Raw genomic sequence first — 22,591 nt, forward strand, 5'->3', positions numbered from 1 at the left:
TCACATGGAGGGGTACTTTTAACATATTCAGAAAGGAAAATCCTGACATGTTGCCAATTAGTTTGCTTTTATCAAGAAAGGGCAGTTATATCATCATGACGTGGCAAAATTATTACAGCAAACTAAATGGAAATAATCAATGCAAAATTAAGCTCTGCTCTACTGTTGGGTCAAATCAGGATAAAGCATACTATACTGAAGGAAGTTGGGAGTTGTCTCTTCTGCAAGTATTGCCCTAGGGCCTAGGTAGGCAGTCTGAAAATTTTACAGGCAGAAAGTCTGAAATTCATTTCTATAGCTTCACATGTTCCTTACTTAGTGTTCCTTCCTGGTGTAATTTAGAGGCTTCTACATATCCCTATGTTTGGCATCATGGATAAGTCTGTAAATGTGGGTTAAAACAAAGAGCTGCCTCACTCTTATATTGGTGAGTCACCAGTCCATGTATGCCAGTGTGAGACATCCTCGAAAGAACCATACCTTTTGAGCTAAATCAGTATAAGTTCTGAAAGAGATACAACAAGAAAATTAAATCCTGCAATTCAAGATTTGACTTCTGTGAGTGGCAGAAATTTCCCAAGGACTCAGGCTAGGGATGGAGGAGAAAGTCGACACAGTTCACATTTAAAGACAAAGCTACCTAATTTGCACCAACACAGTCATCTTTTGAATTTGCTCAACTTCAAATTTTGCAATGCAGGTTTCCAGCTCAGTAATATATTCATTTATTTTATTTCGTTAAATTTATATACCACTAGATTTGGATGGGACCTCAAAGTGGTTTACAAAAAGATAAAACAATAAAATCAAGAAAAGATTATACCCATACTTTAAAAAGACAAAGGTTAAAATACTAAAACAAATTAAAATTACTTCAGCTTCCTAAGTATCTGGGTAGACTTTTCTAAACAAAAGTGTTTTTAGCAGGCATCAAAAAGTAATGTGTGTGAGGGTATAGTGTGCATAAATATGTATATATTAGTGAAAATAATATAAAATTTGTGTTGCATTAGGTGGCTTTGCTAAAATGTGGATATTGGGCAAAACTGCATACAAGCATGTGTCTACTGTACTAAGAGAAATTTGCACTAAAATGAAGATGAATTTTCACATACACACATACATATACAGCAGCCATTTTTTGACTGGTGTCCAGGGTACTTCCTAAATATTCCAAATATATCCACTGGCGACAACTGTTACCAGGCCCATGCAGAGGGTGGGGGAAAGCCAGGTACACTTACCCCAGACCTCAGAAGGCTAAGCCGGCCAATGGGTTTATAACTTTATTCTATCAAGACTCCTGCCCATTTATTCAAAAGTTACAATACAGCTTTGTTCACTGCCATATATTGTTCAGGTTCCCGAAGACCCCATGGATTTTGGAGCAGCAGCAAATATAGAGGGGAGAGGGTGGGTAAACACAGCATGGAGGTGGGTGGGTGGCAGTGTAAATTGCCCTCTCCCTGGTCATTAGATCAGTCATTTGATCAGCAGTGAGGGGGCAATAACACCCCACATCTGTTCTTCATGGAGCTATTGAGGAAGAGTGCTGTGTTTGTGTCTGCCTATGTGCATCTTGTGTTTGTGTGTGAGACTGGGAGAGAACACGCCTGTCTGTGATGACCATACTGATCATTGGCATGTGACTCCTGTATGATTAAGCCCTCACACCCAAAAAAGGTAGCCACCCATGGACATTAACAAGCAAAGTCCACGACACGTGCAGTCTCATCCTGCATGTGTTTACTCAAAACTCAGTTCTATTATAGTCAATATAGCCTACTCCCAAGAACGGACACATAGGCTTCCTATCCTAATCTACAGTGAAGCACTATTACAATATAAATTATATATATCTGGAGCTTATGCATCATGTATATTTGTATTTTACATATTTAAATACAGCTTGGAAGTTGATATCTGAACATAAGAAAAACCCATCAATGCTTTTTCACCCTGAACAGTCTGCTTCTCCTCTCAATTACACTGGATTTATGCTGGAACCAGCTGATAAGATTGACTCTGATTTATGCTGAGAAGTGAAAGGCAATTCAGTTGAGTGTGATGCTGCTGATCTACCAGTAGCAGTTGTAAAATTGCCTATGGTTACAGGATTATTTCTATGGAAACACTTGAGCTGCTTCCGAAATAAATGTCTCAAAAATAGGTGTTAGTACATTATTTAAAATACTTGCACAGTTTCTTGTCACCTGTGTTTTAAAACACTCACACACACATATACACACACTTTGGCCTAGAAACTTCACAATGGTTTGACTCAAGTGCTTGACAAGAACAAGAACTACATTGGAGAGGGCTGTGACTCTGGTGTTGAAACGTTTGCTAGCAATTAAATAATTTTAGCCACAAATTATTGCAGTTCTCAGTACACAGGAACCTAAGAAGCTTTCTTATAGTGTGTGGGGCCATTGTTTCATCTAGTGCAGAACTGTCTACATTGACTGGCAGCTGATCTCCAGGTTTCTGACCAGGAATCTTTTCTAACCCTATCTGGAGATGCTGAGGATTGAACCTGGAGCTTTCTGCATACAAATCAGACGCTCCACCACTGAGCTGTGGCCTTTCCTGTACTCACAAACACTGCAGTGTATACCATATGCAAGAAAAGCTTAGCTTGTGCAATGTGGACTTGGAGCTGTTTTGGCTCATTCTGAGCTGGTTGTGCCTATATGTACACCATGGCGGACTTAATTTGGCTTGTGGTATATCACGACAAAACATCTCAGTTGTAGGGTAGCAACAGGGTGCCCAAAGGTGAAGCTGGAGCTAACTCAGCTCATAGCGGCACAGTCTTCTGGGCACTCAGTAGTTCTGTCAGAGGAACAAACTAGAAATTCTGGGAAAGTTGCTAGTTTAGCTTGTGGGTGTTTGTAAGTGCTCATGTCTTCTAGAAAATGTTTTCTGTCACAATGCAGCTAAAGCTCATTAAGGCTCTGAAAAGGGCTCTAAGGCCTAAGCATAAACAGTCAGATGAATGGAAAAGGCCTGAATCAGGCCAATGGTCCATCTAGTCCAGCATCCTGTTCTCAAAATGGCCTATCAGATGCCTATGGAAAGCCTGCAAGCAGAAGCTGAGCACTCTCCCTTCTAGCTGTTTCCAGACACTGGTACTCAGAATAAGCATGCCACCTCTGACAGTGGAGATAATAATGGCTAGTAGACTTAGCGTTTATGAATTTGCTGTATCCTCTTTCAAAGCCATCCAGGTTAGCTATCTGAGTCTCAGGTGGCTCACAAGTCTAGGTAACAGGCTTCAGCTCAAATTATACAGGGCAATGGCCTGTTTATTTAAATCTGGGTCTACCACAATCACATACATGGAAGACACTGTGGAGTCTGATTTTACAGCAAAATATATATGCTGGGAGGGGCCTATGGACACTCCTTCATGTCCTTGTTGTTGATTCCACCCCCAGCGTTTTCCTTCCAGCTAGGCAAGCTTCCTATATAGCAGCCCAGCATATATATTGGGGGGGGGGGGGTGACATCAGGCAAACAGGTGTGGTGGGATAGCCAGGTGCAAAAGAGGGTGGGGTCCTGCACCTTTAATAGTTCTGTAGAAGCAGGGATTTAAGCAGGTGAAGCTGCTGTTATGAAAACTACATCTGCTGAAATTCTTTACACACCTGTTAAAAACCAACCAACCAACCAACCAACCAACCAACCAACCAACCGGTCTTCTACTCTCCACTCTGTGACTAAGGAATATTTCAGTTCACACTAATAGATGTTCTGCCATCTCATGTAGTTTGAGCCAACCATCCCTCTTTGTTCCAGTGACCCCTATTAACCAGTGGCAGTTCCTGTTTTATGTAACCTGTCCCTGGAAAATTACTGTCCCTATTTTATTTTTGTTGGAGGGATGTCCTGTTAAATTTGTCAATGTAAGTTAAAGCGACCAGATAAAAATCAGACCGAGTTCCTGCACCTTTAATAGTTGTACTGAACAAAAGGAATTTTAGAAGCAGTGGCTTACGTGAGTAAGATACACACAATTACATTTCCATTTCTACTTAATTATTATAGGTGCAAGAGTTCTGTCCTATTTTTCACACAAAGCCTTCATTAGGAGATGTACTTCACTGATTATAATAGCAGCAGAAGATAAGAACCTGGTTACTAACAAATTTGCCAATGTCTGTTCATACTCAGTAACAGAACCAGAAAATCCAGGAACAGCTGAACTTGGATACGTGTCCCTAGAGGCCTGGAGCTCTGTTACATGCATACCTTGGAAGACTCCACTGGAAAGCCCCACTGAACTGAGGCTGTACGAACCTTTAAAAAGCACTCTAAAGAACAAGAAGAACTGTAGTTTGCTAAGGGTGCTGGAAATGGTAGGTCTGTGAAGAATAAGCTTCAGTTCACAGGATTCTTTTGGGGGGAGGGATGGAATGTGCTTTAAATACATGGTGTCTGCACAGCCTAAGTGCAACTTATTTTGAAATAAACATTTAATATGTTTTAGTATACTTTTACAATGTTTTGTGAACCACTCAAGAGGACTCATCAAAAATAAATAAATAGAAAAAAGGTTGTCTATGTGTGTGTATGAAGTGTAAGGTTGTAGGTACTTGTTAGACTGTAAATTATTATTATTATTATTATTATTATTATTATTATTATTATTATTATTATTTAGTATTATTGGCAACATTTCTAGACCGCCCTTCATCTAAGAATCACAAGAGTGGTTTACAATATAAAAACAAACAAATACACAGCATAGTAACAAACATAACAATAATAACCCACTGGATTAAAAGGCCAAAGATTGTTTAATTAGCCAAAGGCCTGGGAAAAGGGGAATGTTAAGCCTGGCACCTAAATATATGTAACAAAGGTACCAGGCAAACCTCCTTGGGGAGCGTGCTCTGCAAGCAGGGAATCTTCTCTGCTGCCTTCACTGCCACTAAGCTCAATGATGAGCCCTCACCAGCATTCGATCACATTCAACTGGAGTTTTCCTCCACTCACGTTAAATTCGTCTCCCAGCTTGTTTCCTCACCATAAGCTCTGGACTATAGCAGGGAACCAAACGGGCTTCACTAAGCAGGAAGAGGGTGCTCAGGGTAGATTGTGTCAATAGCCAGAACTGTTTGGATGTTCCAGAGGTTTGCCAGGGTTTCGACAGGAGTGCCAATCATACCAGACTCTCGGATAGACGTGTGTTCCCATTTTTGTTTGGTATAGATTTGTCTGGTATGCAAAACACATACAAATATTCTGGCACTCATCGGGGTGCTAATTACATTTAATTGATTTTCTTCTGCCTAGACAGGCACACACGTTAAATAAGCTCTAGAGAAGTTCTGTGCCTTTAAGACTGTAGAGAAAAGAAAATTCAACAGCTGTGGTTCTCCCTTTTTCTGCAGCATAGTGACAGGAAAACATCACCAGATTTATTTTTATGTTACTTTGTTAAGACTATTATCTCACTGTTTAGGGCCAAGCCCTCACAAAGCAGTTTACAAAAGAAGCAGCTAGGATCAAAACATTAATACAATACTGCAACTATAAGAAGATTAGGCATTCTATGTAACATTTTGGGCTGATTCACACATACAGGCATGTTTATTATTCGGATGTCTGCATTATCAAGTGATGACTTGCCTTTGTGCAGGACCTATGACAAATCAAACACACCCCAGATGGAACTTTCATATCACTTCAAATTCAGCCTCCTTCCATTGGACATCTCAATGTGGTCAAGGGATCCAAAGATTTCATCATGCATGTGCATGGTAAACTGGGCTTTTACAATAATAAAAGCCCTCAAAAGGGTCTAGATCTAGACCCTTGCTTCAAAAGTAACATTTTCCCTATTTTGTCTCTCACATCCTGACCACATCAGCTAATGCTTGCATTTATAAACTAGTTATTTACTCTGTTGCTTCTGTCCCATAATTTAAAAGCTAGGTAGGATGCATGTTCTGATAGGTAACATTTTAAATTAAATTTATTTTAAAATCTGCACTAGCTGTTTGTATAGATGCAAGAGTTAACAGTATATATAACAGAGAGGTCTATGCTACAAGTATTGAATTGTTTATCAGCTATGTCTCTTCCAGAGAACTCTGTGAGTGTAATTCTAGGCAGGAGCAATCGTCAGCAACCTCAGATCTACTATTGCAAATAACAGGTGTCCTGGTAAAGTAATTAGTGACTCTCACTGGCCATGCTTGGACATCACTTTAAACCATAGGTTAGTGTGGTGAAAACAAGCCTAGGAAAGTCTTGGACTCATATGGTCTCTTACCTCTAGTGGGTATGTGAGGAGGAGATTGGAAAGTTTTGTGCCTATTTTTGATTAACTAAAGTCAGTTTTAACATCACATCCTAACTCTAAATTGAGTTAATCTTAACTATGGGCCTGTGCTCAGGATGACTTTTCCAACCCACCCCCAGGCAATTTAGCATCAACTGATCTGTGAGAGAAAAAAATTCAGAAGAGAGGGAAGGAAATCTCCAGGCTGGACTTTCACCTCTCCTCACCAGAATCTTCCACCAGCTGCCCTGTGGGAATGATCTTGATGTGTTACAGACATGCTAATTTTTAATAATAATAATAATAATAATGGTAACTGAATGTTACTTGTAACCATCTTGGTAGGTTTTACATCCTGAAAAGGCGAGATATAAATATTGTTATATATAATGAGTCCAGAAGGTCTGAAGATGTAACACCATTTCTGGGCCAACTGCACTAATGCCAATGGTGTTTCTGAGCCCAATTCAAAGTGTTGGTACAGTATTCACCTTTAAGACCCCAAGCCATTTGGGTCCCAAAGGACTGCCTGCATATGAATGACCCTGTCTCTGATCTAAGATCTGTTTGAGGTCATGCCAAGGTCAGAAGACAAGATCTTGATGGTGGCAGCTAACTCTCTTCCAGATTACATTTGATTGGCTCCTTCCATTCTGACATTCTATAAACCCTTATTAATTTATTATTGTCTTGTGAGTTTAGGTGATCTAATTCAGTTTCTCTCACTGTGTTATTTGTCAGTATTCACTCAATGCTCCTTATTCTGCCTGATAGTCTACTGTTTTTATTTCTCTCTATGCATTGCTTTGGGAAAGCCTGGCCTTGAAAAGTAACAAATAAATAACTGGAATAAATGGAATAAGGTGCAGGGTCCATACTCCCTTTTGCCTCTGGCTACCCTAAATTTATGGATACTTTGAGTCAGATTAGAATTTTGTTAGCATTAATAGCTACTGAATGGTTAGAAAAACATTGATATGTTATAAGGTAGTTAACACCTGCAGTGATTCCTGCCAGTTTTTACAGTCACATTTTCCTATTTTTCAAAAGTGCTGTTGTTTCACCTGTTTCTTTAGGCAGCGGGGGTGGGGAGTAATCCTAAAAGGGGAAACAGATTGACTTGGTCCGAAAGGGAAAACAAATAAATCATGTATTCATAGATTTCTGAGCAATAAAACTTGCAAATTATTAAAACATGTTGTTAGAGCGAAAACAAGAGTGAAGGAATTGAATTTATTACAGCATCTTTAATCAATTTATCGCCTGATTTTGCTATTTTCCCTTTCCCATAATAATATCTTATTTGTGGGCAGTATTTATTTAAGTTATGAGACGAGGTGCTCAGAGCTTCCTAGGATAGCTGGAGAGCTTTAAAGTTGCAATGTTTTTAGAGGTACTTTAGAGAAGCCATCCCGCTTTTTTATTTAATCCCAGAATGTCCCACTTTTTCTTAGGATGTCCCTATTTTCATTGGAGAAATGTTGGATGGTATGGAGTTACCCAATTTCCGAGCCATCTGAAGGCAATCCTGCATAGGGAAGTTTTTTTTAAATGTTTTATTATTTTTTATATATGTTGGAAGCTGCCCAGAGTGGCTGGGGCAACCCAGTAAGATATGTGGGATATAAATAGTAAAATTATTGTGATGGAATGGGATGTCCCTATTTTCATCTGAGAAATATTGAAGGGTATGTGAGCCCGGCAGAAGGAAAACAAGCCTCTAACAAATCATTTGACTTACCCTTTTTGCTAGTGTAACTTCCAATGGGTTTGGCATATTACTAAGCTGAAAGGAGTTTGGAATAGGAGTAAGACTCCCCTGCCCAAAGCATCCTTTCTTCGGGCTTTACACTAGTCTCAGCTGAGAGTGCTTTGACTAAGCTGGAATGGAGGCATTATACCACTGTTATTTCTGGCTGAGCCAGGTTGAAGTAATTCAGTCAAGGCAGCCCCAGCTGATCCATTTATTCCCAATAGATATTGGGTTCATATTGGTCCCTTTAAAAGTGCAGCATTAAACAGTTATATTCCCCATTCCTTCATCTATACTTTCCCTAATAGGGTTTTCCTTTCCCTGTGAATCTTGAGTACAATGCAGCTGGAAAGTAAAAAGCTCTCTTCAACTTAAATGGGAAAAGAGGTCTCGACAAATTTGACAGAACAAGCATCCCACTCAGATACCTGAGGCAAATGAAAATCTAGAGCAAAAAGCTGTTTACAGCCCACACCCATGATTCCACAAGAAATATTCACTCTACAGACAAATACACCACAGGCATGAATGGGCATGAGGATTCTGTAAACTATCCAAATTGCAATTATTAACTGCTGTACAAAGGAAACAAGGAAGAATGCCAGTAAAGCTGCTGCTGTTGCCATTTTAAAATACAACGTAAGATGTAATGAAACAAATAGTTTTAATTTATCTCTGGTAAAGTTTTGTTTTTAAAGTGATTTGGCCACCATCAGCAGCTGCATATACTTTAAATAAATGTGCAGTGTGTCAAGGGTGCTGGGAATTATTTCTTATAAGTCCTTACTCCATGCCCACTGCCACATAACTACAGTCGTACCTTGGAAGTCGAATGGAATCTGTTCCGGAAGTCCATTCGACTTCTGAAATGTTCAACTTCCAACGTGCAACTTCTGATTGGCTGCAGGAAGCCCCACCGGACGTCCTACTTCCAAAAGAACATTTGAAAAATGGAGCACTCACTTCCGGTTTTCAATCGTTTGGGAGCTGAAACATATGAGTTCTGGGGCATTCAAGAACTGAGGTACGACTGTACTGTTCTTCTATGTTTCCCTGGAGAGACAAAATCCCTATGACCTATAATGCCCTTACTTATTTAAATTGTCCTTCCACACAGCATCGTTGTCCTAAATTACATGATTTATGGTCAAAAGCTTAGTGGTATATAAAACAACAGTGTCTCATATATTTTAGATATTGATCTTGCATCTTTATTCTAGCTAAAGTCCTACCTTCCAACGGCTACACAAGCCTTAGTAACTAAAACCTTTTTGCTAAAATCAAAAAAATGCTGTGCCCCAAAACCACAGACTACAAGCCTCCTTCTATGTGGTTCGTTCAAATTAAATTCTGTTTTATGTGTAACATTCTGCCTCAATGCTTCCTAGAAAGAGGTATTGCTGCTTGTATTTTATTCCTCCCTGTTCTCCTGCCAGCAATACAAAGATTTAATGATCTATTTGTAGACTTGTCAGGTATCACAAGATCTAAACTGTTACTGCAGGCTAGGGCCATTAGAGCTCTTCCAAATTATTCTTACAGCCCATCAGAGTCTAGAAAGCTGCAAGGGAAAGCAGTGGAAAAGTTACTTCCTCCTTTATGGAAATGGGGGCAGGGAGAAAGATATTTCCACTTCCATTCATACATTCTTCTGCAATTACCATCCAGTTAGCACATGCACAAAGCCAATGAGGTGTAGTGGCTAGAGTGTTAGACTAAGACCTGGAAGATTAGGGTTCAAATCCTGGGTGACCTTGGGCCGTTCACAGTCTCTCAGCCTAACCTACCTCACAGGGTTGTTGAGAGGATAAAAATGGGGAGGGAGAACGATGTATACCACCTCGAGTTCTTTGGCAGGATATAAATGTAATAATAAATAAAATTCCTGGTGATTAGCACTATTGGCCAACATTAGGGAAGCAATTATTTCGGATTAATGGAACTTCCTTCTGAGTTCTGAGCAAGTATGCAAAGAATCAGGCCACACGTTTTCAGGTCATAAGCTTGCTCATGCATGTTGCTCATATCTCTAAAAACAACATGGAAATAATTTCTACATGAGTTGGGAAGTGGTGAGCATGTAGAAACAGAAAATATGTCTTTCAGATTTTAATGTGTTGGCAGATATGAGTTTGGGTTCAGAAGAGGCGTGACTGAACCATTAACCAGTTACAGCAACTATATTTCATTTCTGATCACGCTTCAGAAAATGCTTACAAATCAATAGTAAGCTTGGGGAAGGAAGAACCCCAAGGTGTGACAATGCCAAAATAATTTGTCTATGGATTTAAGGGTTACAGATCAGCATTGTGATAGCCTGAAGGTTTTTAGTATTTGTTTTACAAAATGTGTACACAGAGCTAACCTGTTAAAACTAGAATCCTAAACACCCTTGCTACAGAGTAAGCCTGATTAAACTCAATGAGGCTAACTTTCAATTGTATATCTCTAGGATTGCCTGGCACTGCCACTGCCACTGGCGCTGCCACAATCCCAAGCAGAGTTAGGTGCTCCTAAAACCACTGCTTTCAATGGGCTTAGGAATGTTCTCACCTCTCGAAAAGGTACAGGCTTGAATACAAAGGCTGGTCCTTGACTATGTAGCAGAGGTGACACACATGCAACAAAATATTATATCCTGAAAAAGCTGACAGATAAATCCTGTTTTTAAATTATCATTATCATAATTTCTTCTCAAAAACCATTGTCTCAATGTAATTTACACATAAGAAAAAACAGTTAAAAGCACAAAAAATGATGAGCTGCGGAGGCTCCTTCAACAGGAATAATGCAGTAGAGGTGACACACATGCAACAAAATATTATATTCTGAAAAAAGTTGCTATACTAGTGAATCCTGTTTTATTACCATTCATTTATTAATCTCCTTCTAAACCAATGCAATTTAAGTTTAAAACACGAAAAAACCAATATAAAAACTGACCATCTTCAATTTATAAACTAATGGAATTCTTTGCCCTTCTGAGTGTCTCTAATGCAGGGCTAGGGAACCTTTTCCAGCCCATGGATGGAACCTTCCTACATCCAACATATGGAGGCTGCTGGAGGACACGTGCCAGTACTGAGTGGGGCCAAAGGCCAAAAAACATTGGAGAAGCAAGAGGCAAATGAGACCACATTCCAGTCATACAAAATTGTGCACACATAGACACCTCAGCATCCTCAGGAGGCATTGTCACAGTTTAAAGACACTTTCCAGCTGAGCAAAAGTATGCAGTAGGACTAGGAATGGGTTTGGCTTGGGAAGAATCCTGGAAGGCCACATTTGTCCCCTGGGCCTGAGGCTCTCCCACCCCATCCTTAGGAGACGATCAGTGGCTAGTAGCCATGATGGTTATACTCTGCTTCCACAGGGGGAAGCTGTATCCTGAATACCAGTTGCTGGAAACCACAGGTGAGAGCTCTTGGGTTTGGGTCCTGCTTGCAGGTCTCCCACAGGCATCTGGGTGGTCAGTATGAGAACAGGATGCTGGAATAGATGGGCCATTGGCTTAATCCAGCAGGCTCTTGTAATATGTTTGCCTCATATTACACAGAGCTGGTGAGTCTAGGTGACTTTTAAGCACTTGTTTTCTTATTAATTGTCTATTCTTCTAGTCAGTGCACCAGTCATCGAAAGAAAGTTCCAGTCAATAGACGTATAAAGAAGAATCAATTGTGCTTCCTTGCATTCACAGCTAAGTGTTTTTGTTTTTTGTTTTGCAGTGCTCCTTAAGTCATTGGTATTTGGCTGAATCACACAGATTGAGTTCAGAACTCAATATTTCGGATGCAGCACAAAGTTTGCTGTTTTTTAAAGCATGCTAGTGTTATGAAGTATTTAATCAACACTGCAAAGCTGTTTAATATAATGTTAAAATGTTACACATAATTAAAAACTGGTTTTGAGTCAGTTCACAAAACAAAAGGCTTATTTACTCACAAAAGTCTAAGGGCTTCCTTGAGTTCATCGGGCTGCTCTTGTGAAGACAACAAAATATTTCTGGAAAAAAGAAGAAAAAACTTGGTATAGTTAAAACATTACACAAAGTGATATATGTTGTTTTCAAAAGTGTGAATTGGGTAGGTATACCTTTAAATATGCATGGAATGGAATCTCTCCCCCATCCCTAAAAAGCAACAACAAAACCAAAACCAGAATTGGGCCAAATATATAATAAGCAGCATCTAATTCAGAGGTCATCAGTCCTTGTGGAAAAGTGGACACACTTCAGATTTTGAGAGCATGCTATGAGTGGCGTGGGGGTGGGGACTGGCACAACACAAATGGCTACTGTGGGGGGGGGGGCATAGCATAAAACAGAACAAGAGAGATCAGTCGTTGCTGCTTTCCCTTCATCCAGAAAACTGTAATGTTTACCACAGGAAGTTAGCCAAGTCTTGCTAGTCCTGATTTTGAAGATACAGCTGTTAAACAATACCTCTGTTTTCTTCAATGGCAGTCTTAAACTGAAGTCTGTTCTGTTATCCTGTACCCACTTACCTAGGAGTAAGCCCTATTAAACACAAAAACTTACTTCTGAAGTAGTCATGAATGCCCTTACTGTACATTAACTCTACAGTGAAGTTAATTATTAATGAATCCTTGGACATCACCTTTTGCATCACAGGAGACATTAAGCTTCTTTGAAAAGTTTCCATATTTTGCATTTGCCATTTGGAGTGAAGATTCTTTAACATTCACCTGCACTTATTGTGTAGTAATATTTGCAGAAAATAACTGCTAGGAAGTTCCTGAATTCAGATGAATCCACCATAGGAATAATGCATTGTTGTTGCTGGGAAAAGGGAGCAAAGTACAGAGATTCCAAGGACCACAAGAAAATAAGAGTAAGCAGAAAAAGTTTACAAAAGTGGATGTGGGTGGGGAGACCCTAGGTTTAGGGTTTTCTGTGGCCTGGTGTTGAAATAGTTCACTTATCAATCTAACTTCACTAATAAACCAGGCATGAGCAGCTAGGCTGGCTAATTTCACTGAAATTGTTTAGAAGGCTATAAGTACATTTTGTTTCATAACTTACTTTCTAGGAGGGCTATAGAATAAGGTCCTACCTATCTGGACTATATATTTAAAGCAGAAGCAATAATGGATTTCCCCAAAGAATCAGGGGGACTGTCATTGGTTCAGAAACCTCTATTCTCCTCCAAGAGATAGAATTATCAGAATGGTATAACAGCCAGTCCCTCTTTCCAGGAAATTCTGGGAATGGTAGCTCTGAGTACAGTAGGGGTCTCCTAATTCTCACTACCTTTAATAAACTACACTTCCCTAACTTTTAAAATTATTATTATTATTACTAAAGCTCAGATTCTGGGGGCCCTGCCTGCCGCAACAATGAAGGCAATGAAGGCCCATAGTTGCTGAGTTGCCGACCCCTGCTCAAATCAACCAATCAGTCCCCTCATAAAAATATTATAATTTCATTCAGAAGGTATTATGGGAGGAACACCAGTGGGATATCTCCTGTGGAATGCCAATTCTGAAACTCAAATATTAATTAGGATTGTTCCTGATTACACTAGGATATCACATCAGTTTCATTTGTAGTTTGCCACATGTGCTGATGGCTCAATTGCCCGTTTCACTGTGTAGAAATGCAGCAAGAAGCTGTTACTAGTCATGTTTTCCAGCCACATACACCATTAAAGACATACACGTGCATGGATTCATCCTGACTTAGGAAATTTCTCTTTTGTGAAGTGCAGGATATAAGCAGCTGCCTTGGGGCGGGGTTTACATGTTCTGCAAGGGCTGTTTCTTCACTCACTACGTAACCTATGAGTTGGAGTAGTAGACAAATTTATGGAAGATAATAAGGCTTTTAGCCAGGGTGTCTCTGTTGGAAGTAATACTGTATCCCCGAATGCCAATTGCTGGGAATCACAAATAGAGTGTGTGCTGTTGCCCTCAGGTTCTGCTTTCATGTTTCCCATAGGCTCATAGAAATTTAATAAATTAATAATAATACTAATGGTTGGAATTGGAAATTGTTTCAGCTGGGCACTGGACTGAAGGGGTCACTGGCCTGCAACAGCAAGCTCCTCTTATGTTGTTAACTAAATCAACAACCAACCAAAGCAAATCATTGGCACGCTTAAGATGTACAGTGGTACTTCGGGTTACATACGCTTCACGTTACATACGCTTCAGGTTACAGGGTCCGCTAACCCAGAAATAGTGCTTCAGGTTAAGAACTTAGCTTCAGGATGAGAACAGAAATTGTGCTCCAGCGGCGCAGCGGCAGCAGGAGGCCCCATTAGCTAAAGTGGTGCTTCAGGTTAAGAAGTTTCAGGTTAAGTTCGGACCTCTGGAACGAATTAAGTACCGTACTTAACCCGAGGTACCACTGTAATACTAAACCATGTGAATAATCAGAAGTGAACTGGTTTCATCCTGACCATATTTTGAGTTTTATCTAGTTCAATCCCTAACAATAAACCTCTCACTTAATTTAAATCAGAAAGTGGCTGAGTCTAACTGTTCACTGTGTTCCATGGAGCTTAATTCCAGGTAAATGTGAATAGAATTGCTTCCTAAACTAAAAAACCACGGACAGATGTAGCTTACTTTTAGGCTTTCTCACATAGCTCTCTAAAACCAGCGCCGGTGGCAAAATAAGAAGTACGAAACAATTCTCCTGAGAAGCTGGGCTGTATAAAATTAAGGAAGGTACTTGTTCTCATTTAAAGTTCACAGCTTCTGCTGGAAGTCCAAAGTAGGTGAGTTAAGCATGATGGGAAACTCCTTCGCTTCAGAAACAACCCACTGATAATGGCTCCTTTCCTCTCTCTCCCCACCTCCCTTTACTACGCGCTCTCCTCTGAGGCAGCGAACGGGGCGCGCGTGCGAGGGGAGAAAGCTTCCAAGTCCTCTGTGAAAGGAAAACTACAACTCCCACAGTTCCCTCCAATTCCTCCTCAACCCTCTCTGCCTGCGGTGCATCACGGGACCTGTAGGCCGCGCCGCGGCGGGCCGCTTCTGAGGCACCCGCGAACTACATCCCCCAGGCAGCCGCGAAGGAGAAGCGGCGTTGACGCAGGCGCGGTGGAGTGCGGACGGAAAAAGGGGGGCGTGGCCTCCGAGGCTTGCTGTCTCTGTGGCTCCCTGTGAGTGAGAGTGTGCGTGTGTGTCGGTTTCGGGTACAGTCGCCATTTAGCGCGGCGAGTTCCCCGGGGCTGGGAGAGGTGGCAGCGGGGAGGCCCATCCCCCACTCCCCTCAGGAGCCGCGAGCGAAAGGAGGACGGGAAGGAGCTGAGGCGGACGGGCGGGACGAGCTCGTCTTCCCTTCTTAGATTATAATATTACGAATTTCTGCCTCCTTCCCACACCCCGCCTCTCAGGCCAGCCACTCTCGCAGCGTGAGGCGCGCGGTGGCCTCCTCCTCCTCCTCCGGGTGAGAGGAGCGAACGAGGGAAGGAGGGGCGGCGGCGGCGGCGGGAGTCCCGGCATCGTGTGAGGGGACGGAAGGCGACTCTCCGGCGGCGGCGGCGGCTGGCTCTCTGACTGGACCGGACTCGAAGCAAGGAGCGGGCGGCGGGGCGAGGCAGAGCGCGCGCGGCCCCGACAGGGAAGGGCCTCGGCCAGCCCCGCACCCCACCCCGTCGGCTCGGGGCCTGCCGTGGGCTCCCGCCCGGCTCCTTCTCCGCTTTTCTCCTGCGACCCCCCCCCCCGCTCCTCATCGGATCCCTCCTCATCTTCGCCGCTGTTTGCTGCTCCATGTCGGCCCCGCTGCTCGGCCCCCCGCTGCAGCAGGATGGATGCGGACACTGACCGCCTGCCGCCGCCGGCCCAGCCCGCTCTGCTTCCACAGCAGCAGCAACAGCCGTCGCCGCTGCTGCCTTTCCTCCTCGCGGTGAGGAGCCTCCGGGAGCCTCCACTGCCGCCGCCGCCGCTTTCGCCGCGAGAGCAGCTCCTCGGCGCGCTCCCCGCCTTGCATTGACCCTCCTCGAGTCAGCTGCTGTTGCTGCTGCAGCAGCGGCAGCTGCTGGTGCTGCTCCTGCCGCCGCGGCTCCCGCGCCTTCGCCGCGTTTCCCTCCTCCTCCGGCACCATGTCGGGGGGCGCTTCGGAGACTCCCCGCTTCCTGGCTCCTCCGCCGCCCCCGCCCAAGAACGGCTCCAGCTCGGACAGCTCCGTTGGTGAGAAGCTGGGGGTCGCCGCCGCCACCACCGCTACCGCCGGCACCGGGGACCCCGAAGGCTCGGAAGGCAGCGGGGCCCGCATCGAGGAGTATCGCCGACGCCGCCACACCATGGACAAGGACAGCCGTGGCGCGGCCGCCACCGAGCACCGCTTTTTCCGCCGGAGTGTCATTTGCGACTCGAATGCGACCGCTCTGGAGCTTCCGCGGCTGCAGCCCGCAGCGCCTCCCCCTCCTGCAGCCGCCCGAGGGAGCATCCCGCCCGTGCTGGGCTCGCCGCCGGAGTCTGTCATCCAGGCAGCATGTGCTTCTGTCACTGCTAGCCAGGCTCCCACGCTGCTACTGCAGCAGGCACCCCCTCTGCCTCCACCCGCAGAGGGGCAGCCTGGTCAAGAGGCGTTGGTAACAAAGGACGTTGCCCCACTGCTGCTGTCCAAGGAGGATGGAATAGAGGTCACCCCACTGCCCCCTACCAGTACAGCGGGAACCACTGCCGTTTCTGCCCGGGATCTGCAAGAAGAGCGGACTAAACAGCAGGAAGATATTGAGGAGCTGGAGACCAAAGCTGTGGCCTTCTCCCCAGATGGCCGTTTTCTTAAGTTTGACATCGAGATTGGTAGAGGCTCCTTCAAGACTGTCTACAAGGGGCTTGACACGGAGACCACAGTGGAGGTTGCTTGGTGTGAGCTTCAGGTAATAGAAAGGTGTCAGCTTGCCTTCAGGGTTAGGGTAGACAGGCACTCACTCCCCTACTGCCAAATTTATAGTCCCAAAAGAATGGCTGTATTCCTGTGTGTGATCCATGGAAGATTACAATTGATCATGGCTATATATTAAATAGTCTCATTTTTGTGTGTGCTGTAAAGGTGATCTGGGAAGCATTGGTTACTCTTAATGGCCTGGAACCAGGCTCATGATACTGGGCTCGTGGTTAAGTTCTCTTCTTACTAGCCACAAGCTGTAGCCAAGGTTTATTCTTGGCTACAGCTCAACCATGGGCCAGAGTTTGGATAACACACTAAATGAAACTTTGACTTAACTCTATGTGGTGTGACAACAAGGAGGACTGGGAAGAGGAGCACAGTGGCTGTGAATTACTGTCTGGGAGTGTGTGGGCGTGGCAAACCATAGTTTAGTGTACTGGGTTGTGCAAATCATGCCAATATGTGAATCAGGCCTATATCTGCTAACATTAGATGATAGTCTCAACTTAAGATTTTGGTATATACTTTGGTAGCTTCACTACTCAGGCTGTTGAGTTTTGGTTCACATCTGCAACCTGTCAAATGATAGCAAACCCTTTTTAAATTAAAAAGAAGTCAGTAGGGAATGGTTTTATATTGATTAGGGCTGAGTCCATTGTACAATGTGGTGATAAAATATTTGGAAAATGAGAATTCTGTGGAGCTGTAAAGGCACTAAGTTTAGCACCAACCCTGTTAAATTTGTGCAAAGCCTTCATATTTCTACTAACTGTATACCTCAGCTTGGTAATGATACTGCAGCATACATTGTTTATTATGTTTGTGTATGTAACCCGAAGTAAAAAAATCTTTCTGATACGATATTTTCCCTGGAATAACTATCCAGAGATTTTCTTCTTGTTCCCTCTCCACATTTAATAAAAAATCCCAGTTACAGTATGTTTGGCTGTGGTAATGTGTGTAGGGCATATGTGTAATATCAAACAAACTGTGGTCATGCACTAGAGAACTGTGACTATTACAGTTCACCAGTGTACATTACATGCTTGTAGGAGCAACACTGCCTGTCACACTAGTGGTTTGCCCTGTCTGTTGTGAAGTGACTCTTAAAGTCTGTCTGCCTGACACATGTTAGGTCATGTTTAAAGTGAGGTAGAAATGTAAATTGGTATTGCTTCAGATATGTTTTATGGAATGGTAAGTGATTAAGGCTTCAATCCTAAGGGGTGCATTTGTGTGGATGGGAGGAGAGGGGAAGAATGATGGTGGTTCTACCACGTTATCCTACTACAAACTGACAGACTCAAGCTGGCACTGTGGAAGTGAGGGTGGAGGGACACTCTTGAGTTCCAATGGGTTTATCCAATTCTTTGTGCATGTAGTTCCATAGGTGCAAAGGGATTTCTATTTCCTCTCTACTGTCCATACTCCCAAACTCTGCTCTGGAGGATGCCCCAATCCTCCACAGCTGATTTAGAGGATGTGGGGGTGGGGGTCTGGAGGTGACAGGAGAAGAAGAGGAAACTCCATTGTGCACACACAAGTCAGTTGCGCCATTGTAGCTGCAGCATTGGAAACAATGAAATGAAGAGGAGATAGAGATCTAAATGCACTCAGAAGTGGACTGAATTTCCCTCCAGTTTGCGGGCGTGTCATGGGACTGGAAGGAATTTGGATCATTCAGGTCCAAATCATTTTCTAGCATGCTGCTTTTTGACAATACTGATGCTGACATCAGTTAGGCCAGGGCTTTGAAGGAGCTAGGACCATAGCATTGCCCCTTTGTGAACCAGATGAGGGTCATATTGTATGTAGCTGTCTGTACATTGTCAGCTTTCTGGCTACCCTGTGTGTGTGCATACGGGTGCATGAATTGAAAGGATTGCAGGTGTTCTTTGAGTGAGCTACTCGCACCATCTTTGTAGTTAGGCAAGTAGTAATTCCTTCTTGATAGGTCAGTAGCAGTATTCCACACCCAGTTAACAGACATGAGTGGTACAGTGGGTAGGCTGGCAATTTTGGTTTGTCATTTCTTGTACTCCACAATCGTTTCACAGTAAAGACACCAATAATAGTTCATATGAATTGAGTCTAAGAAAGAAGTTGTTGCATTGTGAGTTGAACAGTAAATACATGAAAGGTGCTCATTCTGCTTGGAAAAAAAATCTGGGTTGAAAAATCAATGCTGATATTTTCCAAAGGCATAGGGGGCAGTCATATAATTTGCACTGCTCACCAGTGAAGTTGCTAGCTCCAGTATATGTTGAAAAAGTTTGTATGAACAGTGATATTAAAATATTTTAAATAAATATTAGATGCACTAAACTTCAGAAATGTAAACCAGTGATCTCCAATTAGCAAAGTACTGTGGACTTTCAAAACCCAAAGCCATGAGCTCCTTTTGAAAATTTTGATATCTCTGTGGTAGGTTTTTTTTTATGTGAATGGTGCCATGGACCCCCTGGGTGTGTTACACGGACCTCCTAGGGTATGTAGACCACCATTTGGGAACCACTGATGTAAACAATACAAGTTGCCTTTCAGAGAACATCTTGTTAAGTCTGGCAAACTGGGTAAAGATTCTTCAGTTTATATTGGTTTGTTTCAGGGTCAGCATTTGAAACAAACTCATGCTCACATGAGAATTCAAAGAACTTGGAAGTTTGTTGCAGGCAGAATAGACCAAATGCAGCAGTGAGGAAGATAAATTAACTCATGAACTAATTAATTTGACTCCCCTATACCAGTGAGGATGGCCAAATACAGATTCCCCTGAGGTTTCCCTTCCTATACTTAAATTTAAAACTTGAACTCTACTTGTAATGATTTCTTTTTTACGTTTTATTTAAGTGCTTGCTTAAATTGAGACTATCGGCTTAGAAATAGAAGCTCTGTAGTAAGATTGTGTGCTTTGGGAACAAATTGGTTTAAAGTCAGTCTGATATTAGGGTTTGTCTGCACTAGTAAGTTGCCCGGTACTTATGTGCTCTGCTTTGGCCTTAATCAAAATTGGAGCTTTTTATAGATTGAGGAAAACTTTCCTTTGAAGCAGGATTCAGGTGTGCAGCTTGACAACTGCACTGGAATAGCAGTTATGCCTGTTGATCACAGTGTAGTTTTGTGTAGGCTGGTTTGGGGTGCAGAACAACTTGTGGGGGTTGGATGTGCATCCAGTCCTTGAATTTATGCCAGGATGCACTTGCCCTTGAAGACTTTGAAAAACTAATGGTGAATCAAGTGTAAGTGAGAATTTTAAAGTGTTGTCAGAAGTTTGTATTCTGGGTGAAATGAACTTTGAAGTGGTTGATTTTTGTTTGCCATCCTCAAGTACCCTTTGTTTGAATGCATTATGCTCTTTCTTCAATGGGTTTTTCCTCATCTTTAGTCCTTAATAATGTAACAGTAAATTTATCTGATAAGTATCAATATGAAATTAGAACAGTATCATCATCATCATCATATTTGTATACCACCCTTCATCTGAAGATCACAGAGTAGTTCACAACATAAAAGTACAAAATGAGAACACAAAATACATAATAAAACAAAAACAAACCAATAATCTCCCTCCCACAGTTAAAAGGCCATAGAATGTTAATCGGCTAAAGCCTGCTTATAGAGAAACATTTTCACCTGGCATCTAAAGATATGTAATGAAGGGAGAGCATTATATAAACAGGGAGCCACCACAGAAAAGGTCTGTTCTTGTGTTGCCAACCTTTCATGGAGGAGGCACATGAAGAAGTCATGGGGTCCAGGTTTGTTCATGCATACTGCCATGCTCATAAATTAACTGAAAAGGGGTGTAGAGAAACATGTCTTTGTAGGCAGTGTTTTGGGGGTTTTTTATACAAGGCATTTGCAGTTCTACATAGGCACTGTGTTGGCCTGATGCAGTGAGATGCAACAGGCTTTTTGGTGAGATAGCTGCTGAAAGCAAAAAACTTCACGGAGTGCTCTATAGAAGTAGTCATAACATGGATATCCATGAAGTACTTTCAGTTCTCCAAGTAACTGTGCTTTCTGCTCGCTTTAAATACGTTTCTTGCAATGTTGGTAGATTAGGTTACATTCGTATCCCACTTATCTGGGAGTAAGTAAGCCCAATTTAATTCAGTAGGACTTCTGAATAAACGTGGTTAGATCTTCACTGTTAGTTTGTTAAAGATGTTGTATTGTTTAGTTAATAGGAATTTTAAAATATTATTTATTAATGTAATAAAATGAATTTCAAAATATAGTTGTGAAGCATGATCTGATACATTATTTTATTTTATATACCTTATACCCTGCCTTTTACTGTTAACTCCTTGCAGAGGCAGCTTACCAAAATGTAAGAATAAATACATCAACTATATCTGAAAAATATCTTAACAATTAAGCAGCAATGTAAAATTCTGGAAAGATGCTGTTTATTTCTGTATTATGTTGGAGTGGAGTCCCTAAGACCTTCTTCCCTGTGCCTCCTTCCTACAAGTCCTGCAGCCAAATTGGTGCTGATGTATTCCTCTGCTTTCCTGGACAGCCCAGGACCTCCATACACACTGCCCAGGCTTACGCCCAGGGGAGGTCACTTCAGTGTTGCTAACTCAGTGGTTTGACTCCCCCCCCCCCCCAGTGCACTCCATTGTCTCTTGAGCAGACAGATGCCAATAACAACCTCACCTCTGTATTTAATGTACAGTGGTACCTCGGGTTAAGTACTTAATTCGTTCCGGAGGTCTGTTCTTAACCTGAAACTGTTCTTAATCTGAAGCACCACTTTAACTAATGGGACCTCCTGCTTCCACCGCACCGCCAGAGCCTGATTTCTGTTCTTATCCTCAATCTCATCCTGAAGCAAAGTTCTTAACCTGAAGCACTATTTCTGGCTTAGTGGAGTGTGTAACCTGAAGCGTATGTAACCTGAAGCGTATGTAACCCGAGGTACCACTGTACTGTTGTTAACTAGTAGGCTGGGGTTTCCAAGATAACATATTTTGAGAAGGTTGTGGTACTACATTATATATTGAACTTGAGTACCATTACCACAATGTCCCTTCAGCATTTATAGAAGCCAGTGATTCTAATATAGAGTATGATGTGAATAGGGTTCTTCATGTTGAGATAAGTGTTCTTGACTGTACAGGCAAGTGGAGAGCTTTGAGGCTTAATAGTAATCATGATTATTTGTGAAACTTTTACTAAATTCCCAGTTTCAGTATTGTCTGTGTTTATGGCAAGGTATAAATATTTTGGAGAATGTAGGATTTGAGTAGTCTGCAATGGAAAGACAGTGAAATCCTTATTTGCTGGGGTATGTATGTGTGTGGGAGGGGGGGAAGTAGGTTAAGTGTGTTGCTATACTTCAAAATGCTTTGTTTCCAGTCTGAATCATCTTCCTCTGTTTTGAGTCAGCAGCTTGTTCCCTTAGCTTTGATGGATGTCAAAACTGCTTCATGGACTCTTGTTCACTTCTGAAAGTTCATGCAAATATAATCATGCAAATAAAATATAAAATTATCATTGGGAGGTAAAACCAACCTACCAATTATCCTATTGGTTTCTGTTACAGAAACTAGATTTAAAAAATGTTTGTGGATATAGTGGTTTAAATTCTCTCAGATTTGACAGTTGATTTTTCAGAATGTGTTCTTGAGTTTGTAATAGCCTTCCTAGCTGAGATAGTATGGTTAATAGGCAG

At 42.3% G+C, this 22,591-nt stretch overlaps 2 protein-coding genes across 22 annotated transcripts in view; one reads left to right on the forward strand and one right to left on the reverse strand.

Annotated features, from left to right (window-relative positions):
- NINJ2 (ninjurin 2) overlaps positions 1 to 15,051 on the reverse strand; it is an 87,032-nt gene extending 71,981 nt beyond the window's left edge. Inside the window, exons 1-2 of the mRNA XM_028746645.2 lie at positions 14,634 to 15,051; positions 11,988 to 12,047 (exon numbers count right to left, since the gene is read on the reverse strand). The gene's annotated coding sequence lies outside the window, so the exon portion shown is untranslated. The remainder of the gene's footprint in view (positions 1 to 11,987; positions 12,048 to 14,633) is intronic.
- Positions 15,052 to 15,138: 87 nt separating this feature from the next.
- The window catches only part of WNK1 (WNK lysine deficient protein kinase 1), a 110,044-nt gene continuing 102,591 nt past the window's right edge, over positions 15,139 to 22,591 (forward strand). For 12 of the 21 annotated variants that reach the window (XM_077935135.1, XM_077935134.1, XM_077935136.1 and 9 more), the window contains exon 1: positions 15,140 to 16,897. In XM_077935135.1, coding sequence (XP_077791261.1) covers positions 16,115 to 16,897 — 783 coding nt within the window. In that variant the 5' untranslated portion in view covers positions 15,140 to 16,114. Of the gene's footprint in view, positions 16,898 to 22,591 lie in introns of all 21 variants that reach the window. The other 9 variants (XM_028746622.2, XM_028746627.2, XM_028746623.2 and 6 more) reach the window with 5 other exon arrangements.

This window comes from Podarcis muralis, chromosome 10, assembly GCF_964188315.1.
Source record: "Podarcis muralis chromosome 10, rPodMur119.hap1.1, whole genome shotgun sequence".
NCBI lineage: Eukaryota > Metazoa > Chordata > Lepidosauria > Squamata > Lacertidae > Podarcis > Podarcis muralis.